Source organism: Sylvia atricapilla, chromosome 4 (assembly GCF_009819655.1).
Source record: "Sylvia atricapilla isolate bSylAtr1 chromosome 4, bSylAtr1.pri, whole genome shotgun sequence".
Classification (NCBI taxonomy): Eukaryota; Metazoa; Chordata; class Aves; order Passeriformes; family Sylviidae; genus Sylvia; species Sylvia atricapilla.
In genome coordinates, this window is record NC_089143.1 from 58,963,893 (window position 1) to 58,989,335 (window position 25,443).

At 45.9% G+C, this 25,443-nt stretch overlaps 2 protein-coding genes and 1 long non-coding RNA gene across 10 annotated transcripts in view; 2 read left to right on the forward strand and 1 right to left on the reverse strand.

Moving 5' to 3' along the window:
- The window catches only part of WDFY3 (WD repeat and FYVE domain containing 3), a 153,114-nt gene extending 149,462 nt beyond the window's left edge, over positions 1–3,652 (forward strand). For all 8 annotated transcript variants that reach the window (XM_066318052.1, XM_066318045.1, XM_066318048.1 and 5 more), the window contains one exon: positions 113–3,652. In XM_066318052.1, the coding sequence (XP_066174149.1) occupies positions 113–233 (121 nt within the window). In that variant the 3' untranslated portion in view covers positions 234–3,652. The remainder of the gene's footprint in view (positions 1–112) is intronic.
- Positions 3,653–6,143: 2,491 nt separating this feature from the next.
- On the reverse strand, positions 6,144–24,219 carry PPM1K (protein phosphatase, Mg2+/Mn2+ dependent 1K). Its single transcript, XM_066318053.1, has 7 exons — positions 24,205–24,219; positions 20,815–21,330; positions 20,161–20,261; positions 12,980–13,145; positions 12,327–12,471; positions 11,351–11,485; positions 6,144–10,881 (listed from the first exon to the last, which is right to left on the reverse strand). The coding sequence occupies exons 2-7, from the start codon at positions 21,252–21,254 to the stop codon at positions 10,750–10,752; spliced, it is 1,119 nt and encodes a 372-aa protein (XP_066174150.1). The 5' UTR covers positions 21,255–21,330; positions 24,205–24,219; the 3' UTR covers positions 6,144–10,749.
- LOC136360642 (uncharacterized) lies at positions 11,486–11,593 on the forward strand. The gene is made up of 2 exons (XR_010743480.1): positions 11,486–11,523; positions 11,554–11,593. It is a non-coding gene; the product is annotated as an uncharacterized lncRNA (long non-coding RNA).
- Positions 24,220–25,443: the final 1,224 nt, after the last annotated feature.

Below are 25,443 nucleotides of genomic sequence, written 5' to 3' on the forward strand. Positions count from 1 at the left end.
TGATATTTGAGGTCATGGTGATAATTCCCACAGCTCAGTAAAGAATGGGTAGAAATGAAGAGGACCTGTATTCAGGGATGGTTGTTTTTTTTTTTTTTTTTTCTCTCCACAGGTGCAGCCGGTTTCAGTCAGAAATCAAACGGCTGAAGATTTCATCACCAGTCAGGGTGTGCCAGAACTGCTTCTACAACCTGCAGCACGAGCGGGGCTCAGAGGAGGGGCCCAGAAATTGATGGGGGCCTGGCAAACCTCACCCAGCCCCGCTGTCACTCCAGGAACCAGGGAGAGCATTGGAAGGAATTGGAATATTGTCTGTTTACACTTATGTTTATACTGCGTTCTAAGCACTAAGAGTCAAAAGGGATCATTGCATTGGTTTGTGTTGACAGAAGGCAGACGAGGAGGTGAACAGCGCGAGGAGAGAAGAGAGAGGCCCAGGAAGACATGGTTAATAACCACCAATCCAACAGAACTGGCAGCCCCTAAGCCCATGCTGACGTGGCTGTCGAGAAAATCCTCACTTATCCTAAACACCCCTTCTTGTCTTGTTTTTGTAGAGTTAGTCATCTTAACTGGGGGGAGGGGAGGGCAAGGCTTTTTAGAAGATAGTTGTAAATCTGCCTTCTTCGCAAGCAACTGTGTATATTGTAAATAGGTATAACGGCCTTTTTATCTAAATATGAACTTAACTGCCTGTTACATGGGACTTCAGATTAACCACTGTACTTTGTGTGGCATCTTTATCTCATCTATCAATTTAAATACGAATTTTTAAAAAAAAAAAAAAAAAAACAAACCCAGAAAACTCAAAGGCATTATGTGTATTTCTGTTAAAAATCCAGTCTGTGCATGTTTGTTCTTTCAGTTGCCCACAGTATCTTAATTTAAGTGAGGCTGTTCATAGAATTACATGGATTTTTTCAAAAGAAAACATTTTTGAGATAGGAACTTGGAGTATTTTATTCTAGCTGTAAGATAACCAGGAACTAAATTGTACACTTGTGTTGCATTTTATACCAAACTATTTACCACCTCAGTGTTGTTCATATTTAATAAGGCCTCTTTTATACATATGTCAGAGCTGCAGTTTTGTTAATTACTTACTGTTCATTAACAGCTGATTCATGCAGTGCAAGAACCAGCTTTTACCTTCTCTAGTCAATAGCAGTTGGCTTTTGCATATAGGTACAGAATTAATTCCTTGTGCATAAAATTTACCGCTGTTGTCCCGTAGCTTCTCTGCAAAAAACCTTTTTGGAACAACAGGCATTGCTCTAAAGCAGGGTGATCTTAGTCATGTCAGAAATGCTCCTCGGAGCCCTCTTTGTCTTTCAGCACACATCATCAGCTTGAGGACAGCAGTAGATTTCCATTATGATTTTAAGTTTCAATATGAATTTAATTGCAGTATTTTTTTACTACTCTGTCATTTATTTTGCACTACATGTGGGATGAAGTAGAGACACTGATATCCGCTGGGATTGGAGCACGTGCGTTGGGATAGGCCCATGGACCTAATTTCTGCATGAGGTCTTGCCAGTGGGTTTTTGGTTGGGGGAGAGGGAGGGCAGCAGGCAGGTTGGTGGTCGGTTTGGTTTTGTTTTTTAACATACGTGTATATATTTTGTAAATGGATGACAAACTGATCTAGAGCTAGGTATATTCACAATGGATTCTTTTAAATAGAGGTAAGGATATGACCCAGACCAACAGAAGACAGGTGGCTCTGACAGTACTTGAGTGAATGTTGTCACCTCAAAGGGGTGAGGTTATCCTTCACTTGGAATGACTTGGGCAGCAAATTTGGATGGCACATCCTTAAAACCAGCACTGTTGTTGGAATTGCACCATCAAAAATGCCAGGCCCTCTGTGTTGGGGTGAGCTCCTTCCAGAGGGTCCCTGGCACTGTTGGGGGCACCCCTGTCTTCTCTTGATTTGAGCTTTTAGTGGTGAATAATTTGTTAATTCTGACCACTTACTATTTACCCTGGTATCACATGTTTATGCACTGAAGGTTAAATATGTATTTTGATACTTGTTTGTTTATTATGTATGTGCTGGTCTGTAAAATGAGATATATTCCTGTTTTGGTATGTATACTAGGTCCCCAAATGAACAGAAGGGCTTCTCTAGAGCCCTTGCACACTGTTGAGTAAATGCAGGTTTGTTGAGCTTAGCTGACCCAAATTTTGGATCCAAAGAGTGATGGTCAAGTAGCCACACTGGCTACCTGGCAGATTTGACCCTAAAAACAGGAAGAGGTCCTCGGTAAGCATGTGCAGAGCACTGGAATTTCTGTGTTCAGCTGTTCTCTCTAACGTTGCCTTCACCCTTCCCAAAATGATGCAAAACCAGCATAGTTCAGAAGACAGGCTAGTGGCCTTAACGTTTTCTGTTTGAAGAAAAGGCTGTTTTAACAACTCTTAAATGCCTTTGAGTCCACAGTTTTCCTCCCCTTGCCTCCAGATTTCCAAATCACCCCCAAATTAAAGGAAGCCTTCTTTGCTGTGGACTGCAGCGTGTACGGCCAGGTGGTTAAGCCCTGGTAAAAGCAGCACTGATGTGATCCAGCACTGAGGCCAGGACAGAGCCCTGCTGTGGGGTCCTGAGCGCGGCGCTGTTGGCCGCAGACGCGTTGTACAGGTGTTGTTCCACACACGAAAGAAATCCTTACTCCTTACCAATTCTGCAGTGTGCAGGCTAGGCCCGGTTTACATTTTGCAAGGAAACCGCCACAGCCCTCTGACTTAATTCTGTTCCCAAAAAAGCACGTTTTTGCTTGTTGGAGGCGGAGGGGGACAAACACACCTGCTCGTATTTCCTCTGGCAGCTGGTGCTGTGGGCAGCTGTGGTGTTCACGTGGGAGTGGGTTTTTTTTTCCATTTCATTCGAGCTTCTAATGCAAATACTTGCTTTGTTTTCCATGTAAAAATCCGTTGAGCGAAAGTATACTCATGTACACTAACATTAGTAGACTGTATTCTCTGCAAGTACCTCACATGTCTTCTCCTGCCTTGTTCTTTGTAGTAAACTTATCCATGTACTCCTAACATTCGTATGTAGTGTGCAAATGTAATGTCATGCTTTGGAGAGGGGGTTGGCTGCTCCCGGCCAACATTCATCAGTTCAATAGCAAAACACTTTAGATAAGTTATTTTGCACTTTCTTATGTATAAAATTGGTAGAAACTTATATTTGCTTTGTATCATTTAAAGACTCCTTTTGTTTCGGTAAATGAACTGTGTATAAAATACTTATGCAGTTAAAACTGTTTTTAGAAAGTATTTTTAATTTCAGCAAGTTTGGTTACTTGTTGCATGACTATTAACACAGCTGACTTTTTGTGTCAGTGCAATGTATATTTTTTTTGTCCTGTTATTAACTTGTAAGCCCTAGTTAAATGGCCATTTATTTGTACAGCATCAGGAGTAAATTGAAGATAACTGGCTAAGACTGGAGTGTGGAATTTTGTACTATATTACAGAATCCAATATCTGTTTTTTGGTGGTTATGTAAAAGGCCTGACGATTTACTATCTAGTGTGCAATCTGTGATATCTGAATGTTCATTGTATATTTGTCTCCAATGCAAAAAGGTAGAGTAACACAATTACAACAATACATGATTAAATGCAATAGTTCAGGTACTGAAGTATTTTTTTTTTTCATTTCAAATAAATACCTGCTATTTACCACCAAAAAGCTGTTTTGCATTTGTTGGAGAGACTCAACATTTGCAGTTGAATAAATGTTTTTAACTTGGGAATGGTAACTAATGAGTAACATTTTTCTGTGTCATCACAAGGGGTAAATTTCTACTTGTCACAATTTTGCTTTCTGAACGTGGGTATGGCCATCCATGACAGTGCAGCAGGAAATAACGTGCCTTAGTTTGTTCTTTTTTGGTTTTAATTGTAGAGTGTGAATTCAGCAGAATCTGACAGTGTGTAGAACAGGCTCTGCCCATATAGCGAAAGCAGACAGAAAAGAATTAAGTCGTGCTGGTTAAGGGCAGTGGAAAAAAGGAGGGAGTTACAGAAGCCATTTCCATGGCCTTGCTGAGCCATGTCTTGGTTATATAGGATGGTAATGTCCACTTTTCACAGGTCCAAGTATTTCACACTGGACCATTTCCACATTTTAAATCTTTACGTGCTCTGAAAAAAACGCTTTCTCTTCAACAGTTTTGGGGCAGTTACTGTACTCAGCACTTGCCAGCCACAGCCTGAGTGTCCTTCTGCTGCCAGGGAGCAGATCATGGATGAACGTCACCAGAGCGCTCTGAGCCAGGTAACCATGCCAGCTCCGGGCTGTGGGGCCTGGCATCGCTTCCCACGCTTTTTTGGGAGAGATTTCCTGCTAACAGCAGCTACAGGCTGCTCTGTGCAGCTGGGTTATTTACTCTGTACAGTATTTCACGCTCACTTTCCAGGCATGGTGGAGAGCAGAGGTGCCAGTAAACATTGGGAAGTGGTGGAGCCCACAGTCCTGATGGACCTTTTGAGTGGGAAAGTGCAGTCCCAGCCCTGTAATATCCCAGCAGGCACCAGCTGGGCCAGGTTTGCAGGGAAACAAGGCACTTGTTGAGTGACAGGGCAGCTCCTTGTAAGTGCCCCAGCCTTGAGCTCTGGCTCCAGCACAGTTCCTGCCAGGAAGCGCTGCCTGGGGCCAGACATTCGTTCCATTTAGCAGGTAAAGCCAAATTTGTGGCAAATTTGCTGTGACCAAATTGTCTTTGATGACAGGTGCAGTAACTCAGCTCAGAAAGTTGGGGCTGAGCTGCTTTCCAGGCTCAGTGTTCTGTGTTAAATGCATGAGTGTTTTTAAGGAGTTCCTGGCAGTGGGACACATCTCTCTCCATGTCAGGACACAGATTGGATTCACTAGTGAGGTCACTGTGCCGTACCATGTAGGGAGGAGGGTGGGGTAAGCAAGCCCAGGAGCAGGGCTGATGTGCTGGGAGCCAGATCCTGCCCTGTCTTCCTGGAGAAGAGTTGTGTGGCACTGCGTTGAATGTGGGCCTGCCCCACCCCCCGCCAAAAAAAAAAAAAAAAAAAAAAAAAAGGGCAATTTGTAAGGATTGGGACCAAAACTTGGTCACGGATGAACCTAAATGCAATCCTGTCTGCACCAGGGGGCACCAGAGCCCCTGGCGCAGGAGCAGAGCCAGCCTCTGCAGTGTTTCCACTGTAAACCCCGAGGTGGGGGAGCTGTAGCAAGGCTCTGCCCCACGGCAGTGATGGAAATCTCTGCGGGTGAGGTGCGGAGGGTGGTGCTCACACGAGCTCTGGGAAGAGCTCTCAGCCCTTCCAGGGGCACCTTCTGAGGGCTTTAAGCTCTCCTTAAAGCTTGGCTGCTCTGCCCAGACCGTCTTCAGGCTGGGGAGGGAACCACCGTGGTGCTGCTGGTGCTTGGCTGCTCTCTTCTCACAAAGCAGCAGCTCACAGGGACGCTCATTACAGGATCTGTGCTCCATCCACAGAGAAACCTGGGAGCCGTTTCCCAGCTGCTGTGAGAGGGCAGAGCTGTCCAGGTTCTCCAACACACCAGCAAGTTCTCCAAATCTACCTGTGTGAGCAGTGATGCGAGGACCACCACGGGATATTGTGATTTATCCAAGAGCTGATCAGCTCCAAACTGAGCGGAGACAAAGGAGAACAAAAAAGGATTCTGTTCCTAAGAAGAAATGCTGGGGCTCAGCTGTAGGAAACTGCTAAAACCTCATTGAAGTCAAGGCTGTTGCCTTCAAGGAAGAGAGAGTAAAATAGGTTTGAGCCTAGCTGTGAAAAGCTCTAACTTTTAACTAAAAATACCAGTGATCTCTGGGCTACTCGTGCAGATGAGTTAAAACCCTTGGCTCTTACTTTTTCCTCGTAGTTTCTTCAAGTGTAACAGAGCAGCTTTGAATTTGAAGAACGGGACACCCTGGTGCAGCAAAGACAAAGACAGGAGGCACTTTGTCCTGGTTATCGCTGGGAGAATGTCTTTGTAGGCAAAGCCGTGGTTATCAGAAGATTTTTATGGCAAGGGCTGAGGCCCAGGGCTAACAGGACAATTGTGACACAGCTTGAGAAACTGCAGCTTTTTTTTCTGGCAGTTGGCAGTGGGGTGGAAGAAGAAAAACCCACTTGTAATGACACAGCTCCTGGAAGCCAATTCTTTATTGAAAGGTCTTGTAAGCATTCCAGTACAGACTTAGCTGCTCTACTGTAGCTTTGAGTTGATGAAGATGAAAAAACATTTCTAAAGAAAAAAAAAGGCAAGATGGATACATTTCTAAAATTTCATAGTAGATGAGATTCAAACACTGATTACACCACAGATAAACATCAAACCACAGGCATTACACACGGCCCCGAGGCAAAGCATGTAACAAATGTACACAACTGCACTTAAGTCTGTGAGAAAGTCATGACAGGCATCACTGCCCAAGCACTCCATATCCCGGGCCAAGAGGGCACTTGATGGGTATCTCTGTGTCCAGAACAGCAGTTGGGAACCAAGGAACACTCGGAGTGTTGCTGTACTGTACATTCAGCTTCTTGGGTGAGTGAGCAATGACCTGGCAGTGCCCAACTTCAGGTGTTTAAGAGGAATTATTATTTAACCGGTTTCACTGGTAGCTGCTGTTCTGTGCTTTTCCCTTAGCTAAAAATCCCAATGTCTTTGACCCCTGCACACCCACTGGCTGAGAGAAAACGTGCGTCATGGAACCCTGATCCCGTGGAATTCGGCAGAATTCCTGCGGTGAGTCTAAGCTCCTCTCAATTTCCAAATACTTAAAAAGCAGTGATATTGCTGATTTCTCTCCTCACCCCCATTTTCAGCTCCTCCAGGATTATTCTCCAGCCCTGAGCATTTCAGCCCAAAGGGACTGACTGTAATGAAGGCCTATATTAAATGAATTACTGATCTCTGTCCCATTTCAATCTCTTGTGCTATGTTCATCATCCAGAGAGACCAGCTCTCCTAAATCCAGACTGCAAATTACTTTTTTCTGAGTTCCCTCTGTAAAGCATGAAACCTTCACCTTTCCAAGTGATGGAGAGATTTAAGTTGGAAACCCATCTGCAGTCTCAACACCTCTCCTAGTAAATCGTCCAGCAACCTGAGGCCCCCCAAGCCTTCAATATCCTCACAGTAAAAATGAATCCTTAGCTGGACAGCATTTTTGCCTTTCTGCACCCACAGCCCACCCTCTTGCTGTGCCTCTACAGAGAGAGATTCCACTGCTCCAGGGGAGATGTTCAGGCAAGAAAATATACTTGCTAAATCCAGTGGATTTCAGAATCCATCCCCTAAAAAGTAGAAAAAAGCAAATGTTTTTTACAGTTTGCTCAGCAGGTCACCCCTAATGTTTGGTTCAGCCTGTCATAAGCAAAAAAATCCTTTTTTTGTTGAAACCTCAGGTGCACAGGAAAGACAGTGAGCTAGAGAGCAAACATTCCATTTTGTTTCATTCAGAGTGTGAGATCCTTCCCTGTCCTGGAATAATAAACCTCTCTGACAGGCAGCTGCCGTTGTTGGGACAATTTGCTCTTTGTCCTCAAGCTGAAGGAGCTCTGCTGTGCTGGAGGCTCTTGCCAGTCCCAGGGGGGTACAGTGGAGCTGTTTGCTGGCAGAGCTGCCACGAGCTGTGGGCGGCCTAGTGACCAGATGGAAAACCCAGAGCGTTTATTGGACCTGGCTGGGATGGAGCTCATCTCCCCACTGCATCCTCATAGTGTTGGGCTGTGTATTGGCCCCTGAAAAGGGGCTGGTAACACTCTTCAATAATTATCTTTATCTTGACCTGGTTTTGGTTTTTGGGGGTTTTTTTGTGTGGGGGAGGGGTTTTTTTGTGTTTTTTTTTTAATTTTATTTTCTCCCCCCAGCCCCCACCCTGCTGAGGAGGGGAGTGATAAGAGCAGCTTGGTGAGCAACTGATGTTCAGCCAAGGTCCACCTTCCACGGCCCTTTTTGGCACCAGCATGGGACACAGACCAAGGGCAGCTTTGTATCCAGTGTGTTATTGCTACAGCAGTGGCCACCTCCTGTGGGAGTCAGGGAGTTCACTGGCTGTACTCCTTATCCTTTATAAAGCTGGGAATGTGTTAGTGCAAACAATGGCTCTGGGCTGTGTCCAGGCATGGATGGCCTTGCTGCACAAGAGGATGAGGGAATACATCTCCATTCTGGATTGGTGTGGATGACTCTGCCAGTTCCAGAGGTCCTTGTTCATGTTTACATGAGCTGCTACTAATTAACACTGTTGGCACTAATGGGGTTGGTGGAATCTGGTGTCATCATGGATAAGAGAAGATTTTTGGGTGAGGCAATACTTGAATGCCCTGAAGCGGCTGTTCCCTGGCTGGCAGGGTGTGTGGAAGGATTTGGGCAGGTTCCCAGCACAGGGATCACCTCCCAGAGCCTGAGGCTTTACCCCTGGACGGACAACAACCCTGGCAAACCGCTGTGTCACCTGATGGAGGGCGGCCTTGCCCAGCCCAGTGAAAACCAGCAGCTTTTGCCCCACACTGGGGCCTGGCCAGTGCCTACCAAGCCTCCGTTCAGTGGTCTGCTGGTCAAACAACAGCAGCAGCTACAGGAATTGCTCCAGGAGTGAAAAAGAAACTGGACAAGGAAAACAATGGGTCCAATAGAAAGGACTGGAGGTGAGATGGTGCCCAGGAGTCCTTCCCAATCCAAGTGTTTCCATCATGGTAGAGAAGCAGCAATACACCAAACACCACCAAAACACCTTCATCTAATCATCCTCTGTTTCACAGAGCTTGGTTTTATCCCTTCCGTGGTAAAATTTCAAAGAAGTTATGGATGGATGCTTCCCCTGAGAAGACAACCACACCATTAGAAGAAATAAGAACCCCCAACATCAACTATCTTTAGGTGACACTGAACCCCAACCCTGGAGAAAATCGGAGCAGAGAGAGGGAATTAGGGGACTGTTAGCCAGTGGTGTGCTCCCTTCACAGGCCAGAGCACCGGCATCCAGCACAGCAGAGATTTACACACACCACTGCAGTTACAACCCAAGTAAGTACATTGTGCACACCACGTAACACACCAAGTGATGGGACAAAACCAGGGCACTCTGAACACCCAGTACTTAATGCTGTCACTACAACACGGTGCTCTGCTGGGTGCTGCTGGGCCTTCCACCACAGACAAGGAAAAATGCTTGGAGTGACTGCCTAAGGGGTAACCCTGGACTAAAAGGAAAGGGTTAAAAGTAAAGAAGATATGTATTTCACACTGGAAAATCAGAATCAAGCCAGGCACCTCAGAATTTTTTTTTTTTTTGGCAAGGTGATTTAGTATCAGTCAACTCTCCTTTCATTTTGTTTTGTTTTTACAATTGTGCTGTTGGAAGCATCCACAGAAGGAAAAATACTGTGGTGAGGCTGAGAAAACACCAATTCTCTGCCCATATTTCATTGCCACAGGAGCTGACAGCTAACATGGAATGGAAGAAGGAAGAGGTCTGAACAAGGCACACTAGGACAGATCTTCACCTGTGCCAACATGTCACCTGCAATCCATGTCACAGTAGCGATATGAGCTGGATCAGAGCTCAGGTGCCCCCATTTCTCACTGGATACAGATTCCCCTCCAAGATGGGAAGGGGAAACACATCCTTTAAGTATAAAATCCCCTTCAGAATATCTGACATCTACTAGAAACAATACCCAAAACTTACAAAAATTACCTTACGTTATTATAATGCTCTCTCTCTAGCTTGTTTGGGGCATCTTATACCTCCCTGTGTACCATGAAGAGACATGAAAGATCACAACTCAGACAACTTCAGCAGAGGGCAGGAAAATCCTCAGGTATGTATGAAGAAATAAACTGTCTTAGGCATCAGATCTTGAAGAGTAAATGCTTTGAAATGATCTTTTTTTCTTTATTAAAAAAAAAAAAAGAAATTCAAGTTGATGAGAGTCTCTCGATATCAAAACTGTGCGTCTTTTTCCCTCCTCTGTGTTTCTGTCAGGCACTGACAGCAAAGAGAAGACAGTGCAAGGGACTGCTGCATGGTCCACAGAGACTGCACAGGCTTTGGACCCAATGGAGAAAGGTTCCCATCTGTCCAACAGCACGTGGCTCCAGCCTGGTCTGTCTCCTTGGAGCCAGAGGATCACAGATGACAGCAGTGAGAGCATAAAGAAGCACTGTCTCAGGAACTTGTACAGCTACACCAAATGCCACTGGCATCAGAACCTAAACATTCCAAAACTTCTCCTTTATTTTTCACCCACTATCTCCTGGAGCACAGGGGAGTTTTGGGTGGCTGCAGCAGAAGAAGACAACAAACCCTCTTTCTGTCTACCTAAGAACATTGTGCGTTTGTTCCCGTGTTTTATCAGACAAGGAAGCCAGCACGTGGCTCAGGGACTGACAGCTGCCAGGGAGCTGAGGGTCCTGGGGAATACAGGTAGGCATGAAATGACTGTGCACCCCCTCCAGCCTCAGGTGAAAGCCCAGCACCTCGTCTGTGTGAACAAAGTGATGTGTGGAGCTGCTGAGGCTACAAACCCCGGGCTGCCAGCTGGAATAACGCAGGCAGCGAGACACGGTCAGCCGTAAGCAACAACAGGCACTACGCACCAAGGGAGCAGTGGCACCTTCTAACACTGGGAACAGAAGAGATGGACGAGACACTGAGGCAGCCTAGGAACAGATGGAGGTGTTCTCCTGTAGCACACTGTGTCCAGGTGATGGCAGGAAAGGATGGCCGTGGCATCATCTTCACGCCCACCTCCCACTGGAAGCGAAGCTGCGGCTAAAGGAGAAGGTCATCTCCCCATTCTTGTACTTGCCCCAAGCTCCAAATGGCACTATGACAACTGTGCTGTTGTCTTCAGAGCCAAACTGCTCTGCCTGAGAGAAGAAACGAAGTGTCAGCATCAGTGTCTCAGCTGGAAAGGGAAACAAGTGTCTGTCTTCACCTGGACAGCACATCCTGAGGCCAGAGACTTCTTTGCCCCTTCACAGCCCTGAGGCCCAAGACTCCTTTGCCCCTTCCTGGCTCCATACCATTCTGGTATGCCTCAGAGCTTCCTATAGGATATGCCACCATCCAGAACCATGGTCAGAAACTGCCCATTTCTGTCTATGACAGTGACATTTTCAGCGCAGGCACAAGCTGCAGTTACAGTCCCATGCAGTTCAGGGAGCTAAGCAAGCTCATTGATGTGATGCCTGCAAGGAGGTGGTGAGACCCGGGGTAAGGAAAAGGCTGGCCAGCAGTACTGGTGAATGTCTCAGCCAGCACCCTCAATTCAGCTGAACGTGTGGTACCATGTAAATAGAACACCCAGGTTTTCTTAGAGGCAGCCCAGGGCAGTACCTGCTCGGTGACCACGTGTGCGGCCTCGGCGGGGTCGTGGCACTGGCTGATGAAGTCACAGATCTCCTGGCTGTTCACGATGAAGTTGATGCCGTCGGTGGTCAGCACCAGGAAGCTGTCGTCCCCATGGTGCAGCTGCAACAGAGGCACAAGGCGTGCACCACTCTGGGTGAGTGCTGCAAGGCAAGGGAACTGCCCACGAGTTTTTACACTCTTGCAATGCACTTTTTTTTTCTTTTTTTCCCTCTAGGAGTGTTGCGTGCTCTCTTGCAAAATTTTTCCTGAAGCTGAGATTTCAAGGAAGACATGATAGAACTGCAATCCTCTCCTTAAACCCCTAATGGGTTGCACTTTTTTGGGACCGAAACAATATAAGTTCTTAGGGCCCTGGGAGGTGCACTGGGGAAAAGTAACAAACAGAATGCAAATTAACAGGAGAGCCTCCTGCCAAAGTGGAGGCTGAATGTCTTCTGAGTGTTAAATTTGTTTTCTAGACCACTACAGAACTATGCTAAGATACATGCAGCTGTCCTTTTCTCCTTCCCCTTTCAACTGTACAAGTCTCTACATATCCTACTTTTTTGATGGCAGCTCATCCATATCCCACCCAGTTCTCAGTGATCATTTTATACCAGCATTAACCTCAAAATGATCCATTTGACCACAGGGCTCAAACAGACTAACACCTGTACTGTATATTATGTGTTATCTTTCTTCCCTCATCGTATATATTATTGTCATAAACGGGATTTAGAAGTTGATCTGAATTTAGTACCAGATTCTTTTCTGTCCCGTTAGTGTCAATCTGAAACAACTTCTGAGAGTTGTTCTCTGGTTATTTCAGTAAAAAAAAAAAAAAGCCTGGCCATCAGGCTTCACCTGGGCTCATGTTGTGTGCATACCACCACAGCATCAAATACCTATGAAGACCCTTAGTCCAATTGTTGCTGTCCCTGTAAACCAGACCTTCTTTTACCTGAACCCTTTTTGTTTCTGGCTCGGCTATCACACCACTGTTTTTAAGATCCAAATCTCCTATGCTCCGTGTCATAGCAAGTCTACCATTCACATGAGGTTGTCCCAAACTGTTCCAGGAAACGAAGCCACCACACTTCTTAATCCTGTCCAGAGGCACAAAAGAAAAAGTGAATGAGTTACTGCTTCTCACCATTACCCCACCTCTACCCTCTGTTTCTGTCACTAGCTAGAATGAGTAATGATGTATGGGGGCCTAAGCTGGGAAGCTGAGGGTTGGCTTTGGCTTTCTGAAGGGCTCCATGGAGGTGATGTGTCTTGGTGGGCTGTGTCCTGACATGGGAGTGACAGTGCCTTTCCTCAGGTTCTAACTTGGCACTTTTGGACAAGTCTGAACCATGTGGTCACAGCTCTGTTCTGAATCTCAGTCATGCACATCTTACTGCTGAGACAGTTTAAGCTCATGGAGGCCTTTCCACACCCCTGGTCTTCTAAACAAGTCCCAGTGCATTAACTGGAGCATACTGCCAGTTCAGAGGAGTTTCTGGTCTCTATATTCAACTCTGCTTTTTTCCTCCCTTCCCAGCAGCAGAGCACAAGCCCATCCTATCTGAGGCCATGCTCTGGAAAGCCACATCATCAGCCAGCAGGTACCTTTCCTTCTCCTCCTTTCTCTCTGGAGTATGGTCAGTGGTGAGTTTCATGGCCTTTCCCTTCCGGCACAGCAGAGCTCGACTGTCTCCCACACTTGCCACAACCAGCTCAATTCCATCTCGGAGCAGAGCCACTGTTGCAGTGGTCCCAGAGCTCAGCAGAGTTGCTACAAATGTCATCAAAGAGAGAGGTTTTAGCACTGCCTCAAAGCATGGAGCCATTTAAAACAATAACAAACAATTTCAATTGGTAAAATGAAGACAACTTGTGCTCTACCTAATCAGCAAGTAACTGCTTTTAAGTTTAAACTAAATTTACACATAAAAAAAAAAATAAAAAAGCAAACATGCATGCATGTAGGACATGGAAGAGAGGAGAGGTGGGAAGGATTAAGTGTTTCTGTGCAACAACATGGCTCCATGCAAACAGGGCAAGTGGGATAAAAGCATTACAAGGTACAGTGGCTCCCTTTCAGTTAGTAGCAGAGTTTTTCAGCCTCTTGAGCTCACCTCAAGTTACAGCATTATTGTCCCTACTCCTGGGCACAGTGACTGCACAAGTAGGTCACCATAAAGGTGATGGTTCACTCTTTCTGTTAGGTGGTGAAGTGGGGAATTATATAGTAATATATAATTATAGTGAAGCTGGATTCTGGGATTCAGTCTTGTCTTGTGCAACCTGCAAACTGGTGCAGGTGGCAGTGACTGTCTGGGCAGCCTGCTGGGACCCCCTGACAGGGGTCACTGTGAGTGCCCAGGGGCAAAACAGAGCCCTGGTGCTGCCCTCCTTTTCTCTGCAGGGAAAGGGAGTGAGCTGAGCTGGCTGACTGCATTCAGGGGCCTGCCTGGAGTCACTCATGCAAGCAGATTTAAGGGCTTCTCATTTCAATTGCTACAATGATCTGGAGGAAAAAAAGAAGCCGAACAAAAAACTCTTGAAAAAGAGAAATGTAAGTACCTATTTCAGGAAAAAGATCTGTAGTAATCTGCAGTGAAGAAAATGCCAGAAATACTGCCCAGCTTTCCTCATTTTCTTTGCTTTTTGGAAGGGCAAGTCCCACTTTACAGTTATTATCTTCTCTTCCTGCAAATTCTGCAGAGGTAACCCAGCAAGAGATCCCTGGAAAGCTCCTGCTGACTTGAGCAAAATTATTACACCAAAATATCTGGACAGGACCACCTACTGCCTGTAATATATTTGCATCTACAGCCAATGCAAATCCCCTTGAAAGGCCCCCTGTAGGTCACCTGCATTCTGGGCTATTCCAGTTGTTCCAGTTCTTCAAAGCAAGCCAATTTGAGCTGAGTTTTGGGCTTGCTTAGGAGTGTGACTCCCCAGTTATGCTCTTGTTTTCATGTCACTAACAGTTAACATGTCACTGCGTTTCCATCACTGTTTCTGCAGAGATCAGCTACAACTACATGTTCTTCTACTTCTGGCCCTGCGTCCCTGACCCCAGAGACATGGGACAGATTTGAGACAGGACTTGGTGTTTGATCTCAAGGAATGCCAGGCAGCTCCAAATCTGACCAGCTGCCAACAGACAGCAACAGAAATGCAAGGGCTGTGAGGTCTCAGCAGCCTGTAAGTCAGATGGAGCTGGGAGCACACTGAAGTCACCAAGCCCTGGAAGATGCATTGAGCCTTGTTGTGCGGCGAAAGCAGTGAGTCCATGAATCCAAAAAACCCAAACACAAACCCTCACAACCCGGTGTTAACTAGGCTGGTGGTATTATTTAAAACAGGTATTATTACTGCAGCAAGGACTGGATTTAGCTGAGTGCTGAACCAGCAGGTGAGGGGTGACCATCAGCCTCGGGCTGTGCCAGGGCCACGCAGGCTGGGACACTGGAAACTGGATGTGACAGCCTCTGACTATCCAAGTGGATAGGCACCAACATCCTGTTTCTTATCTGAAGCAAGGATTAGCCCAGTGCAAGGTCACTTTGAGGCACATTATGAAAACAAGATATTAAAAAGTACCAGCTCAAGGAGAAATTTTAGTAGGACCAGTAAAATACCTGTTTTAGCCAACAGTTAGAACAAGTGAATTAGAGCAACCTATGTAAAACTACCTTTTTATTTTACAGAAGATACATTTTATTTAGACATTAAAATTAATGCAGAACTGCTGCTACTTTCCCATTTCATTCTGTGGTTTTAGAACTATGCTGAGAAACATACAAAAAGTTAATCATAGCCTTCAATTCACAGAAGACTGGGAACATTTGGCATTCAGGTGGATCTGTATCTTTACAGTGCAAACTCCCAAAGAAAAGAGCTGCTATCACAAAATCAAGGGCTGATGCTAAAGAACAAGATACTGTCCAGAATTGTGGTAATGGACACAGTGACTTGAACTTTGCATATTTATTAGTTAAATAGCAGTCCTAGAAAAAAGTACATGCTGCTCACAATTTCTTCCTTGGATCCAGTTCATGCTCTGGGTAGGGATGCAGGAACATGCATGAAGCCAACTGTAGCATTATGTGATTTCTAGCACAGCTCAAAACCACAGGAATGGTGATGGGATAACATTTCTAATGCTTTTCTACAACTGCTGCTAGTTTAAGACAAAATGTCTTGCATCAGCACATGTATTGGTTTTAACAATTAAAGAGTTTATTTTGTTTTCCTAACAATATCACTATAAAACTAAGATCTTTCAATAGGTTCTTAACACTCACTGGACAACTTCTACTGCAAGTCATCTCAACTAATGTGACAAAGAGGATGTGGAAACCTTCCAGTAGTCCAGGCTAGGAACCGCTGGACTCCTTCACCTGGGACAAAATTAAGCAGATCTCTCTTTCCACTGAAGCCCAGCTTAAAGTGTCCAGGGCCTCCAGTTCTAGAGCTGCTGACCAGGTACAGTGTCTGCCACAAATAACACGTACACAGAGGCAAATAGGAAATTCACCCAGGGACTTTGTTCAACACAGAATAAACCTGCAACACTGGAGATGCAAGAATAAGGGCTGCAGAACAGGGGATGGAGTCAGGCACTCTGAGGTCTGCCTGCACTGCCCTGTGCAGGTCATTTAGGATGCACCTGCACCTTTGGCCTTGGCAACTCGGCCTTGGCATTTCTGGGGAATTGCCACTGTTCTTGCCTTCTTGCTAAAAGTGTGACAAAACCAGTTTAAATTGAAATAAAATCTGAATTTTTGCTCCCCCTAGGGAGATAAGGAACCAACTAACAGATCAGATGAAGATTTTTATCAATGCTTAGAGGGCCAGCTGTCTGATACATGGCAAGAGTGGCCACTCTGAAGAACATCTGCTCCCTCAAGGTAATTACACCATTATGGGGAGCTCAAACCAGTGCCAAATGAAATGGGACCATCTTAAAGCACTGAATAGAAGTATATGAATTGTTCTGACTAATGGAAAAATAGGCAAAATAAACATCTCTTTAATATTGTAACTAGTATCTTCTAGATTGATCAGGTAATAAACAGGGTCCTTGGATAAAAAGGCTGCCTCTACTATGCTGATAAATTTATGAAATATTCAAATACAATTTCTGCAGCTCTCCCATTTCCTCAGTGTTGCAGGTTAACATATTTAAAGAAATAAAAATCATTTTTTTGAATGGTAAGTTACACAAAAACCCAACAAAACAAACATTACTTTAAAAATGTAATTACTTTTAAATAACTTCTGCTGTTTGTCAGCATAATAAGACTCCATAAGTAAGACCCCTTTCAAACATGGGTAGATAAGTTAATACCTGGCTATGTTTTAATCAGATGGCTATTCCAGAAGTGAGTGGCCAATGTGATTAGAGTTGGATGCACTGAATCTGGAGGTTGATGGACAAACTCCCTCTTGTTTTCTCTGGTTCACAGTGAACAGAAGCAGTAACAATACCTGGTAGGACTCCAGTAGGCCAGGAGTCTCATATTTCTCCAGGGAAATGCTCAAATTTCCTCAGTCACAGAATTTAATTTCTTATTTCCATCCTTGCTGAGCAAAGCTTCTCAGCCTTTAGATTTCAGTTTTTATGGCTGGTAAAAAATAGCAGAAAATTCTGCCCATCTCTGGCAGCTGTCCCATGGATAATGTCATTTGTTGGAAGTGAGCTTCCTTGATGTTCTATGCCTAAATTTAGCAGTGATTTGAAAGTGACTGGCTATATTTAAATGCATGGAAGGGAATGAAAATGCATTTTTGAAGAGGTAGCGAATGCCAGGCTTCAGGACTCAGATGTAGCCCTAAGCTGTTAATGATTACACAAGATTTAGACAGAGCACAGATTATCCCAGATCTGCCTAGTGCAAGTTTCTTATGCTTTTGTGTGAAACAACAGGTATAGGTCACTGTCAGAGGGGTTATTGGACCAGGCTCCAGTTCCAACAGCACTGGTGAACTAATTGTATGCCAGCCACAGCAGCAGTACCTGGAGCACACACACAAACCATTTTTATTATTGAAAGCTCACAGCAACTAGTGTGCTGTGTATTTTCCATCTCTAATTTCAAATACTGTATCATTGTTAAGTGACCTGCAGAGGGCCGTGCCCTTGAAGGCATTGCTGGGGTCTCCCCCAAGGCACATCTCTAGTCCTGTTAAATTTGTGCCCTATGTAAGGTTTTACCCTTTGAATAGTACTATAAACAATGCCTCCAATGTGCCATTTTGGCTACAGGGATTTGTCCCAGGGGTTAATTTCCTTCAAACACCCAGGTACAAGTTTTAAAACTGGTTGTGTGTTAGTGAAGACCTGGACATCCTCAGTGTGCACTGTTTTTTTTGCAGGCACAGTGAAGGGAGTGAACCCTGGAAGGGTCATCTGCTGGAACAAGTCAAAGCTATTATTTTGCACTTCATCAGCTATGGCCAGGTTTCAAAAGGAGGTCAGACTTGGGGAGCATCCAGTGTAACCCAGATACACCAAGTCACACAATCAACCACCATCTGCAAGGTACTCTAGCAACTGTCTTGACTGTCACATCCAGAATAGCCACCCTTAATCAGAAATTTTGCTGGCAAACTGAATCAGTTCGGAAGTAGCCTTATAACAGAGATACATGCCAAGCACTGAAATTTCATGTAACTTTCAAAGCATTAGCAAAAACAAAAAATATCCACACAAAGCAGTCAACACAGTATTGAGTTATTTTAACAACGGATACGCAAGAAGTTTAATCTGTTCAGAAATCCAGACTTGACTTTGCACCCTGTTACTCCATTCTCTGCTTTAGAGCTTGATTTTCAGCCAAGAACAATGGGCACTCTTAGATGCCCCAGGCTCCTGCAAGAGCTTGCAGGTGCTCTCAGCCTACCTGAGAAACACTGAGTGCCTGCCAGAGCGTGGCCCCTGTGGTTATCTGGCAACTCTTTTACCCTCTACCTTGCTTTGTTAATGACCGGGGCTTGTGCAGTATCCTGGTAACTGTTGCATACCTTTTCTGGCATTAAGCAGCAACAGTTAGTCAAATGCTACAAAAAAAAACCCTATGAGCAGTTCTGAAATGCTCTGCTTGCTGCACGGTTTGTCTGTTAAATATTGTTGTTATCCAATTCTGCATCACCTACAAAGTGTTATGATTGGAAACAGTTTTCAGAAAAACAGAATAATACATCCAGTACAGTTCTCAATCCTTCTCCTCAAGGAGCTGCTGACATAGAGGTCACTACAATGAACCAAACCAAGAGCTGTCTTACTCCCAAAAGGGGCAGGAAAGGGCACAATTAGATCTGAAAATGAAATGGTCTGATCCAGGGAAGCACACAAACTAGTACTCAAATGCTATCTTGGATTTGGGTTGGTAAGAAAATATATTTGCAAGGAGGCTCTGAGATGCATCTGCTCTGCTGATGTCTCTCATGAGCTCAGCTAAAACCCAGCCCAGAGGTTAAAAGTAATTCTGATCTTTTTTACTACATGAAATAGAATGGGTAAACGACCTTTATAGATTCAAGCCTCCTTTTTTTTAAGGGCTGCATCTCAGGAATTAAGACTTTTTTCCTTATCCCTGGTGCAGGCTAAGGTAAGAGGCAGTGCTGGAACAGTCAGGCGACCTGTCCTGCATTTGAGCCTACCTAGATTCATCTAGCAGTTAGAGTGCAGAAAGCCACTGCATTATTCAGCCACAGCTTCAGAAAAGCAGACATAGAATAAAGTATCACTTCAGCCCCTACAGGGCTTCTTGGTTTCTAGTCTTTACTGGAGAGGATATTTTTACAGTTTCTGTTCTTCTGGAGCAACCTCAGTTATTTGGTCAGTGCCTGCACCAGCACTGGGACAGGTTTTTTGTTTGGTTTTCTTTCCTATTGTGGGTGGGGTTTTTTTCTTTTTAATGGGGTTTATTTGGGATTTTCTTTTTAAGAGTGGCTAAACTGACTCTCAAAATTGTATCTCATGGCTGAGAAAGCTCCAGTGATAGAACTGGGACAGGCACTTCTATCTCCCTTCCTAAGTTGCTCTCTATAAGCTCTACTTGCTGCAACTGGGACTTCAGATGTATTTAGTCTCTAGACACATATACAAGAACTTCATCAACAGCCAGGATTAAATGGGAGTCTAAAAGGGCTGGTGCCAGCTTTACCACAGCCTTACCACGGCCAAACTTGTTTTCCTCTTCACTGCTTTTTTCCCTTTCCCACTCAGCTACTCCTGTGATTCTGTTTGTGCAGAAGCAATATCGATTGCATTAATTTTGGCTTACGTTCCTCCTCAGGTGCAGCAGCCAAGTTAGGAAGGGGAACTTTGACACTCTTGCTTTTAATCCACAGGAGTAACAGCTTTAAAACAAACAAACATATAAAAACACCAATCCCCCCCACCCCTTAAAAAAAAAAAAAAAGCAAAGCAAAAACACCCCTCTCCACATCTCTTACCAGTAAAATTATTGTCCTTGCAAATCTACATCACTCTTTGCTACCCTGACAAACATAATCCTTGTCAGAATCACATTAAGAGAAATTTATCAATGATTATGCTAACATTCAGACTGATAACTCCTCCCGTAAATTTGACTGAGACTTACAGTAGTTATTCCATTTTTAGGAATTAAAGCATAATTGTTCTATTTGCAGTAAGTGACCGGAGCAAAATCCTGTGTTAAGCAAAATTGCTTTTAAGAGCTTTTTTGGACATTTTACCGTAAAACTACTAAGCAAATAAGATAAACTTTATTCTCCATACCTATATGAGTAGAATATTTTTTACCTACCATCACCAGAGAGATTGGCATGCCTTTCATATGCTTTGTCTATTTCTAGAAAAGCTTTGCTCAAAACATTTTCCAAGTCCTCCTCCTCAGCAAGAAATTCCCTGGAAGCAAGCAAGCAGGCAAAGAAATTAAACTTCTGTCCAAGAAACACACATCCTAATCCATCTGTTTAGCAGTTTTATCTCCTCCCTGCACCCACTGAATAATACTGGACTTGGGTGAAAATGTAATGTGATTTTACTAACTGTGTGCACTGAAAGCATAATCCTGTAATTTTGCAAATATCTAAGTTCCTTATCCAGCACCCAGGGATGTGATAGATACAGAAGAGTGTAAGCAAACCATAGGTCAGCAATCACTGTGTGAAAACAAGTCAGTCCGTACTCTCCCTGTGTTCCAAGACCTTTCCTAGACAGGGGGCACAATGGTGCTTTCCTCTCCTGTGTTTCTGGCCTTGCCCAATAGGCAGGCACCACAGAGAGTAAGTAATCCATAGCGTGTCTGTTCCACCCAGTGCTCCTGCTGCCCCATGTAAGGGGACGGGAGGCTACATAACCCCTGGAGGGTTAGCTACAATGTACAACCCACGGGTTTCCTAAAGAAGGAATCTCGGCTGGAATGTATGCGACACACATTCCCTCGCAAAGCACTTACTTAATATATTTTTGCATGTACTTATCACAGAAGTCTGCAGCTGCTGCCCCGCCGTGCCCATCGTACACCGCGAAGTACAGGACATCCTCCGTCAGCTGCGCGTAATCGAACCGGTCCTCGTTTTCCTTCCGCTTCCCGATGTGGCTGGCGCAGCCCACGTTGCTCAGGCTCACCTTTGGGATGGGCTTCCCGTACTTGATGCTGGGCGGGAGGAGGATGGGCTCATCGATGCGGTTGTCCCAGATGCCGAAGGTGTCCCATGTGGTGGGCCGGCCGCTGCCGTCGGAGCCGAAGCGGGAGGCGCGGCGCTCGCAGGTGGAGATGGAGCAGGCGGCGGCGGGGCGCTTCTCGTCCTGCAGGAGGCGGGACGTCAGCGCGGCTCTCCTTCTCACTTGGAACCCTCCATTCCGTACCAAGGTAATTAGAGTAGCTGTGGACATCACTTGTCTTCGCAGAGATTCGTAGCGGAAAAAAATAAAATGACCAGGAGCAAAAGATGCGCGGCTGCTGGAACCTCTTGGAGAACAAAGGGAAAACCGATCAGGAAGCAAGAAGCACAGGAAAGGGAATTTTCAGTTGCATCATTCAGGAAGCAATGTCACCCTGAGAGCCCGCTAATCATGCGGAGCACAGCACTCCCTGGAAGCGACTGCAGCGGGATCTGCGTGACTCACCGGGAAACCATCCCACAGCCAGCAGCAGCAGCTCGCATCCAGCCCGGCTCTGCGCACAGAGCCAGGGAGGCACTTCTGCTGCTCCCCTGCGGAGTGACATCCCGAGTTTTCAGCTTTGAGATGGAGCAAATGGGAGTGATGATAACGCTAAAATGTGAATAAGTGAAAATACGAGGTAAGGTTGTGGAAATGAGTTTATCACGCATGCTCTGCAAACACCAGCTGAGATGTCTGCACTCCCGGGGGAAAGGAAAAAATATATTTGCTTAGATTTTAAAGTTTTTTATCTGCACGTGGTATTTGGTTCTGTCACATTTATGGAGATCTTGAACAATACTTTTTAACACAGGGATGTAAGTTAATTGTGATTTTTTTTTTTTAATGCCAAGAATGACTACTAAGAGTGTATCCATGGACATCCACAATTGTACACACAAACTTCTCCCTCAAAAAACCCCATGCAGGTATTTGCTGTTTTGTCTGGCTTGAATTTCTCAGCCACCTAACCCTGAAATGGGCTAACACAGGCAGCCAAGGTCTTCTGCTGGTTTCTCAGATCTCTTTTCCAGTCCAGAGAAATTCAAACACACACTTGGCTCAGCACAGACAAAAATTCGCTAATGATGACTCACCTGGCATGCTGAAAAGTGTAGAAAGATTGAATAATTTGACCTTTTGCAGGCCCAAGTCCAGCAGGCTTGTAGTCCAGGATGCAACTTGTAATATTTACACGTTGTTGCATCAAAGTAGTTTTTAACTGGACCACACAGATCACTGTTACTAACCACACTAAAGATATAAGTCCAGTGAGGGATTTGTAACTTAATTGCTCAAAGTTTGCTAAGGGCAAAATTATGAGTGAAAAGTATCATATGACATAACAAAAGATCTAAAAATACCCAGGCTCATGGTGAATGGAAAAAAAAAAAGGGGAGGAAAAAAAAAAAAAAAGGCAGGGTGATCTGATGTAATCGAGCAGCAAAGAGCAACATTTGTACCCCAGAGACACTTTAATTCTGGGCTGCAGTGCCTTGCTGTTGTCCTTTGCCCAAGCCAATCACAACTGCATCTCTAGATCTGAAATATTTATTAAAACTATTTTATTTTTATAATATTTATTATTTTATTTTTATTTAAAACATTTGTCTTTAAGTTGCTAGATAAAAACCTGTGCACTCACAAAAAACATGCAACCAAAGGTAACTTAGTGAGGGGTTGCTTTAGCAGAAGATGGCAGTGACAGAGCTTTTGGGAGGCCTTCAACAAACGTGTTTTTCAAAGCATGTTGCTTCAGATGCTGTGGATTTACCTTTAGGTAAATTCTTAGGTTGTATGGAAAGAGGAAAGGTTTCTTTACTTAGCACTTAGAGGTTGACTGTTGACTAGATAAAAGGCTGAATGTTCTGGAAATCAGCTGTTGTTGGAGCTACTTGAAATCTTAAGATTTTCCATTTTACTGCAGGGTGATGGCAATATCACACCCTTACTTTAGCTTACTTACAGGTATTTAAAACCTGGTTTACTTCCTGGAGCTGCTTTTTCTTTCCTGCTACCCTTGACTGGTAACAACAGCATGGTAACTTCCTTCTGTGAAACACAGCACTCTGAAAGCCTGCCAATTAGCAAAACCCACGCTCGCTTTCACTTCTGTCAGCTTGAGAAGAGAACATGAAATGCTCACTATATTTAGACTACCCAGTACCCACAGCATGAATCAAAGGAACAGTCCAAACTCATAAGGTAATTAAAAAAAAAATTTGTTCCCTATCGAATTCAACTCTCACCAGGAAAGTAAAAATAGTGATGATAGTTTTGACTTCCAAGTATCTCTGCAAGTCAGGAGTGGGAACCTGCTCTTTAGTTTGTTATGTAAACAGCTCTGGACACAAAACAGTCTGTGCTTTCCCAGCTGATATGTCTGCAAACACTGGGCAGAACAAGAGGTAATGAAAAGGGGGGCACTGGTGTTAAAGGCAAAGCCCAAGATGCACAGTTTTAGATGGAAATCTGCTTTGAGGGGCCCCGTCTGATCCTGATCATCTGCACACATTTTCCTGCAGAGAAACAGCCCCTACAGACAGGCAGGGAAACACAGCACTTAAAGCGGGATGCGATGATTAAAACTGCAGTTTTACAGGCTGGCTGCTGCTCGGCAGATGGAAATTTTCCAGGCTGCCAGGAGAAAAGGGAAGGAAATGTGGAAGAAAGCGAAGGCATGCCTGCTGCCCCGGGGGATCCGACGTATGCAAAAAGGAATGTAAAACTCCGAGTGCACTTGCCTCGCGTGCCTTCCCAACCCCACAGATGTGGGCAGCACCGTACGGTTCTGGGCGTTAAGCACGCCTTAAAACAGGTGCGTTGTTGTTTTGTCGGCTTTTTTGTTGTGGTTTTTTTTTTTTTTTTTCTTTTTAAATTCATGGCAATCTAGTCTCTCCTCCCTGCCTGGACAGCAAACTGCACACGGGCAGCAGCAATTTAAAGGTGTCTCTCCTGCAGTTTGCTCATCACGAATTACCACAGGCCCCGTTTATTCCGCGCATGCCAAAGCTGCGGCAGACCCAGCGGAACGCCGGCCGTGTCCAGCTCCGCTCCCTGACATTCCCAGCCCCGCCGCCGCCCTTCCCGCCCAGCAGCTGAAGCAGAAGGGAGAGCGGAGCGAGCAGAAGGAGACGCTTGCGAGCGCGGCCCCCCGCCCTCCCCCGGCCCCGGCCCTTACCTCCTCCGGCGCCCGGGGCCCCGCGGCAGCGCCTCAGCGGTGCGAGAGCGGCGCTTCCCCGGCCGAGGCTGCAGCGCGGCCCCGCCGCCACCGCCCGGCCCCGCCCTCCGAGCCCGCCCGGCCAATCAGCTCCGCCCGCCGAGCCCGCCCAGCCAATCGGCTCCGCCCTCCGAGCCCGCCCGGCCAATCGGCTCCGGCCGCAACGGCCGCGCCGGCCGAGCCTCCCCCACCGCCCCCGCCCCGCCCCCCGGCCGCGCCCGGCCCCTCACACGGGCCTGGCGCTGGGCCAGGAGCAGGGAGGCGTCAATGGCTGTGGCCGGGGTCACCCTGCGCAGCCCGCGGTTTCACAGAATCGTTCAGATTGGAAAAAACCGCCGAGATCGTCGAGTCCAACCACGTCTAGTCTTTCTTTAAACACATCCAGCGGGAGGTGACTCCATCGCCTTCCTGGGCAGCCCAATGTCTAATCACCCTTTCTGCGAAGAAATCCCCCCTGATTTCACAGAATCTCGGATTTTACTGAGCCGGAGGGACCCACGAGGAGCATCGAGTCCAGCTCGTGGCCCTGCACGGTCCGGCGTAGCCCTGGCCTGGCGCGGCCTTGGGCCGTGTCCTCTCGCCCCGCCTGAGGGAGCAGGCCGAGCCCCGCCTGGCCACAGCCCCTTCTGGGCCCGGCTGCGGCAGGTGGAAGCCCGAGGCCGGGACAGCCGGGCTGTGCCTGCAGCTGCTGCCCACGGGCTGCCCAAGAGGCCTCTGGCAGCAGCTGTGACGCCCTTACGGAACAGCCCTCCGAAAGATTTAAAGCTGTGTGCGCTGCTAGAGAGCTGTGAGCAAAGCCCTGCTGGCTCCTGACGTGACCCGTGTCCCATCAGGAGTTTTAGGGGATAATTTGCTCCATGCTGTGCTACTGCCAGTCTCTGACCTTTGATGCACTTTGGCAAATCAGATGGCTCTGATTACAAAAGCCTTTGAAACACAACGTCCATTCCACCCCGTGCTGTCTGCCAGAGACCAGAGTACTCGAAAACAGGCACCTGAGAGAAAAATGAGTCAGCACAATTTCCACAGGAGCTTAAGCAGGTCACTGACAAGTTTGTCCTAAGGTAAAGAAGTTTTTGTTTTGTTGGAGTGAGGTTTTTGGTTGCTGCAAAACCCAGCTGCTTCTGGCCAGAAAAGCAAAAAAGAAACCTCTCAGTCCCCTCACTGTACAGCCCTACTTGTAGAAGGAGGGGTTAGGTG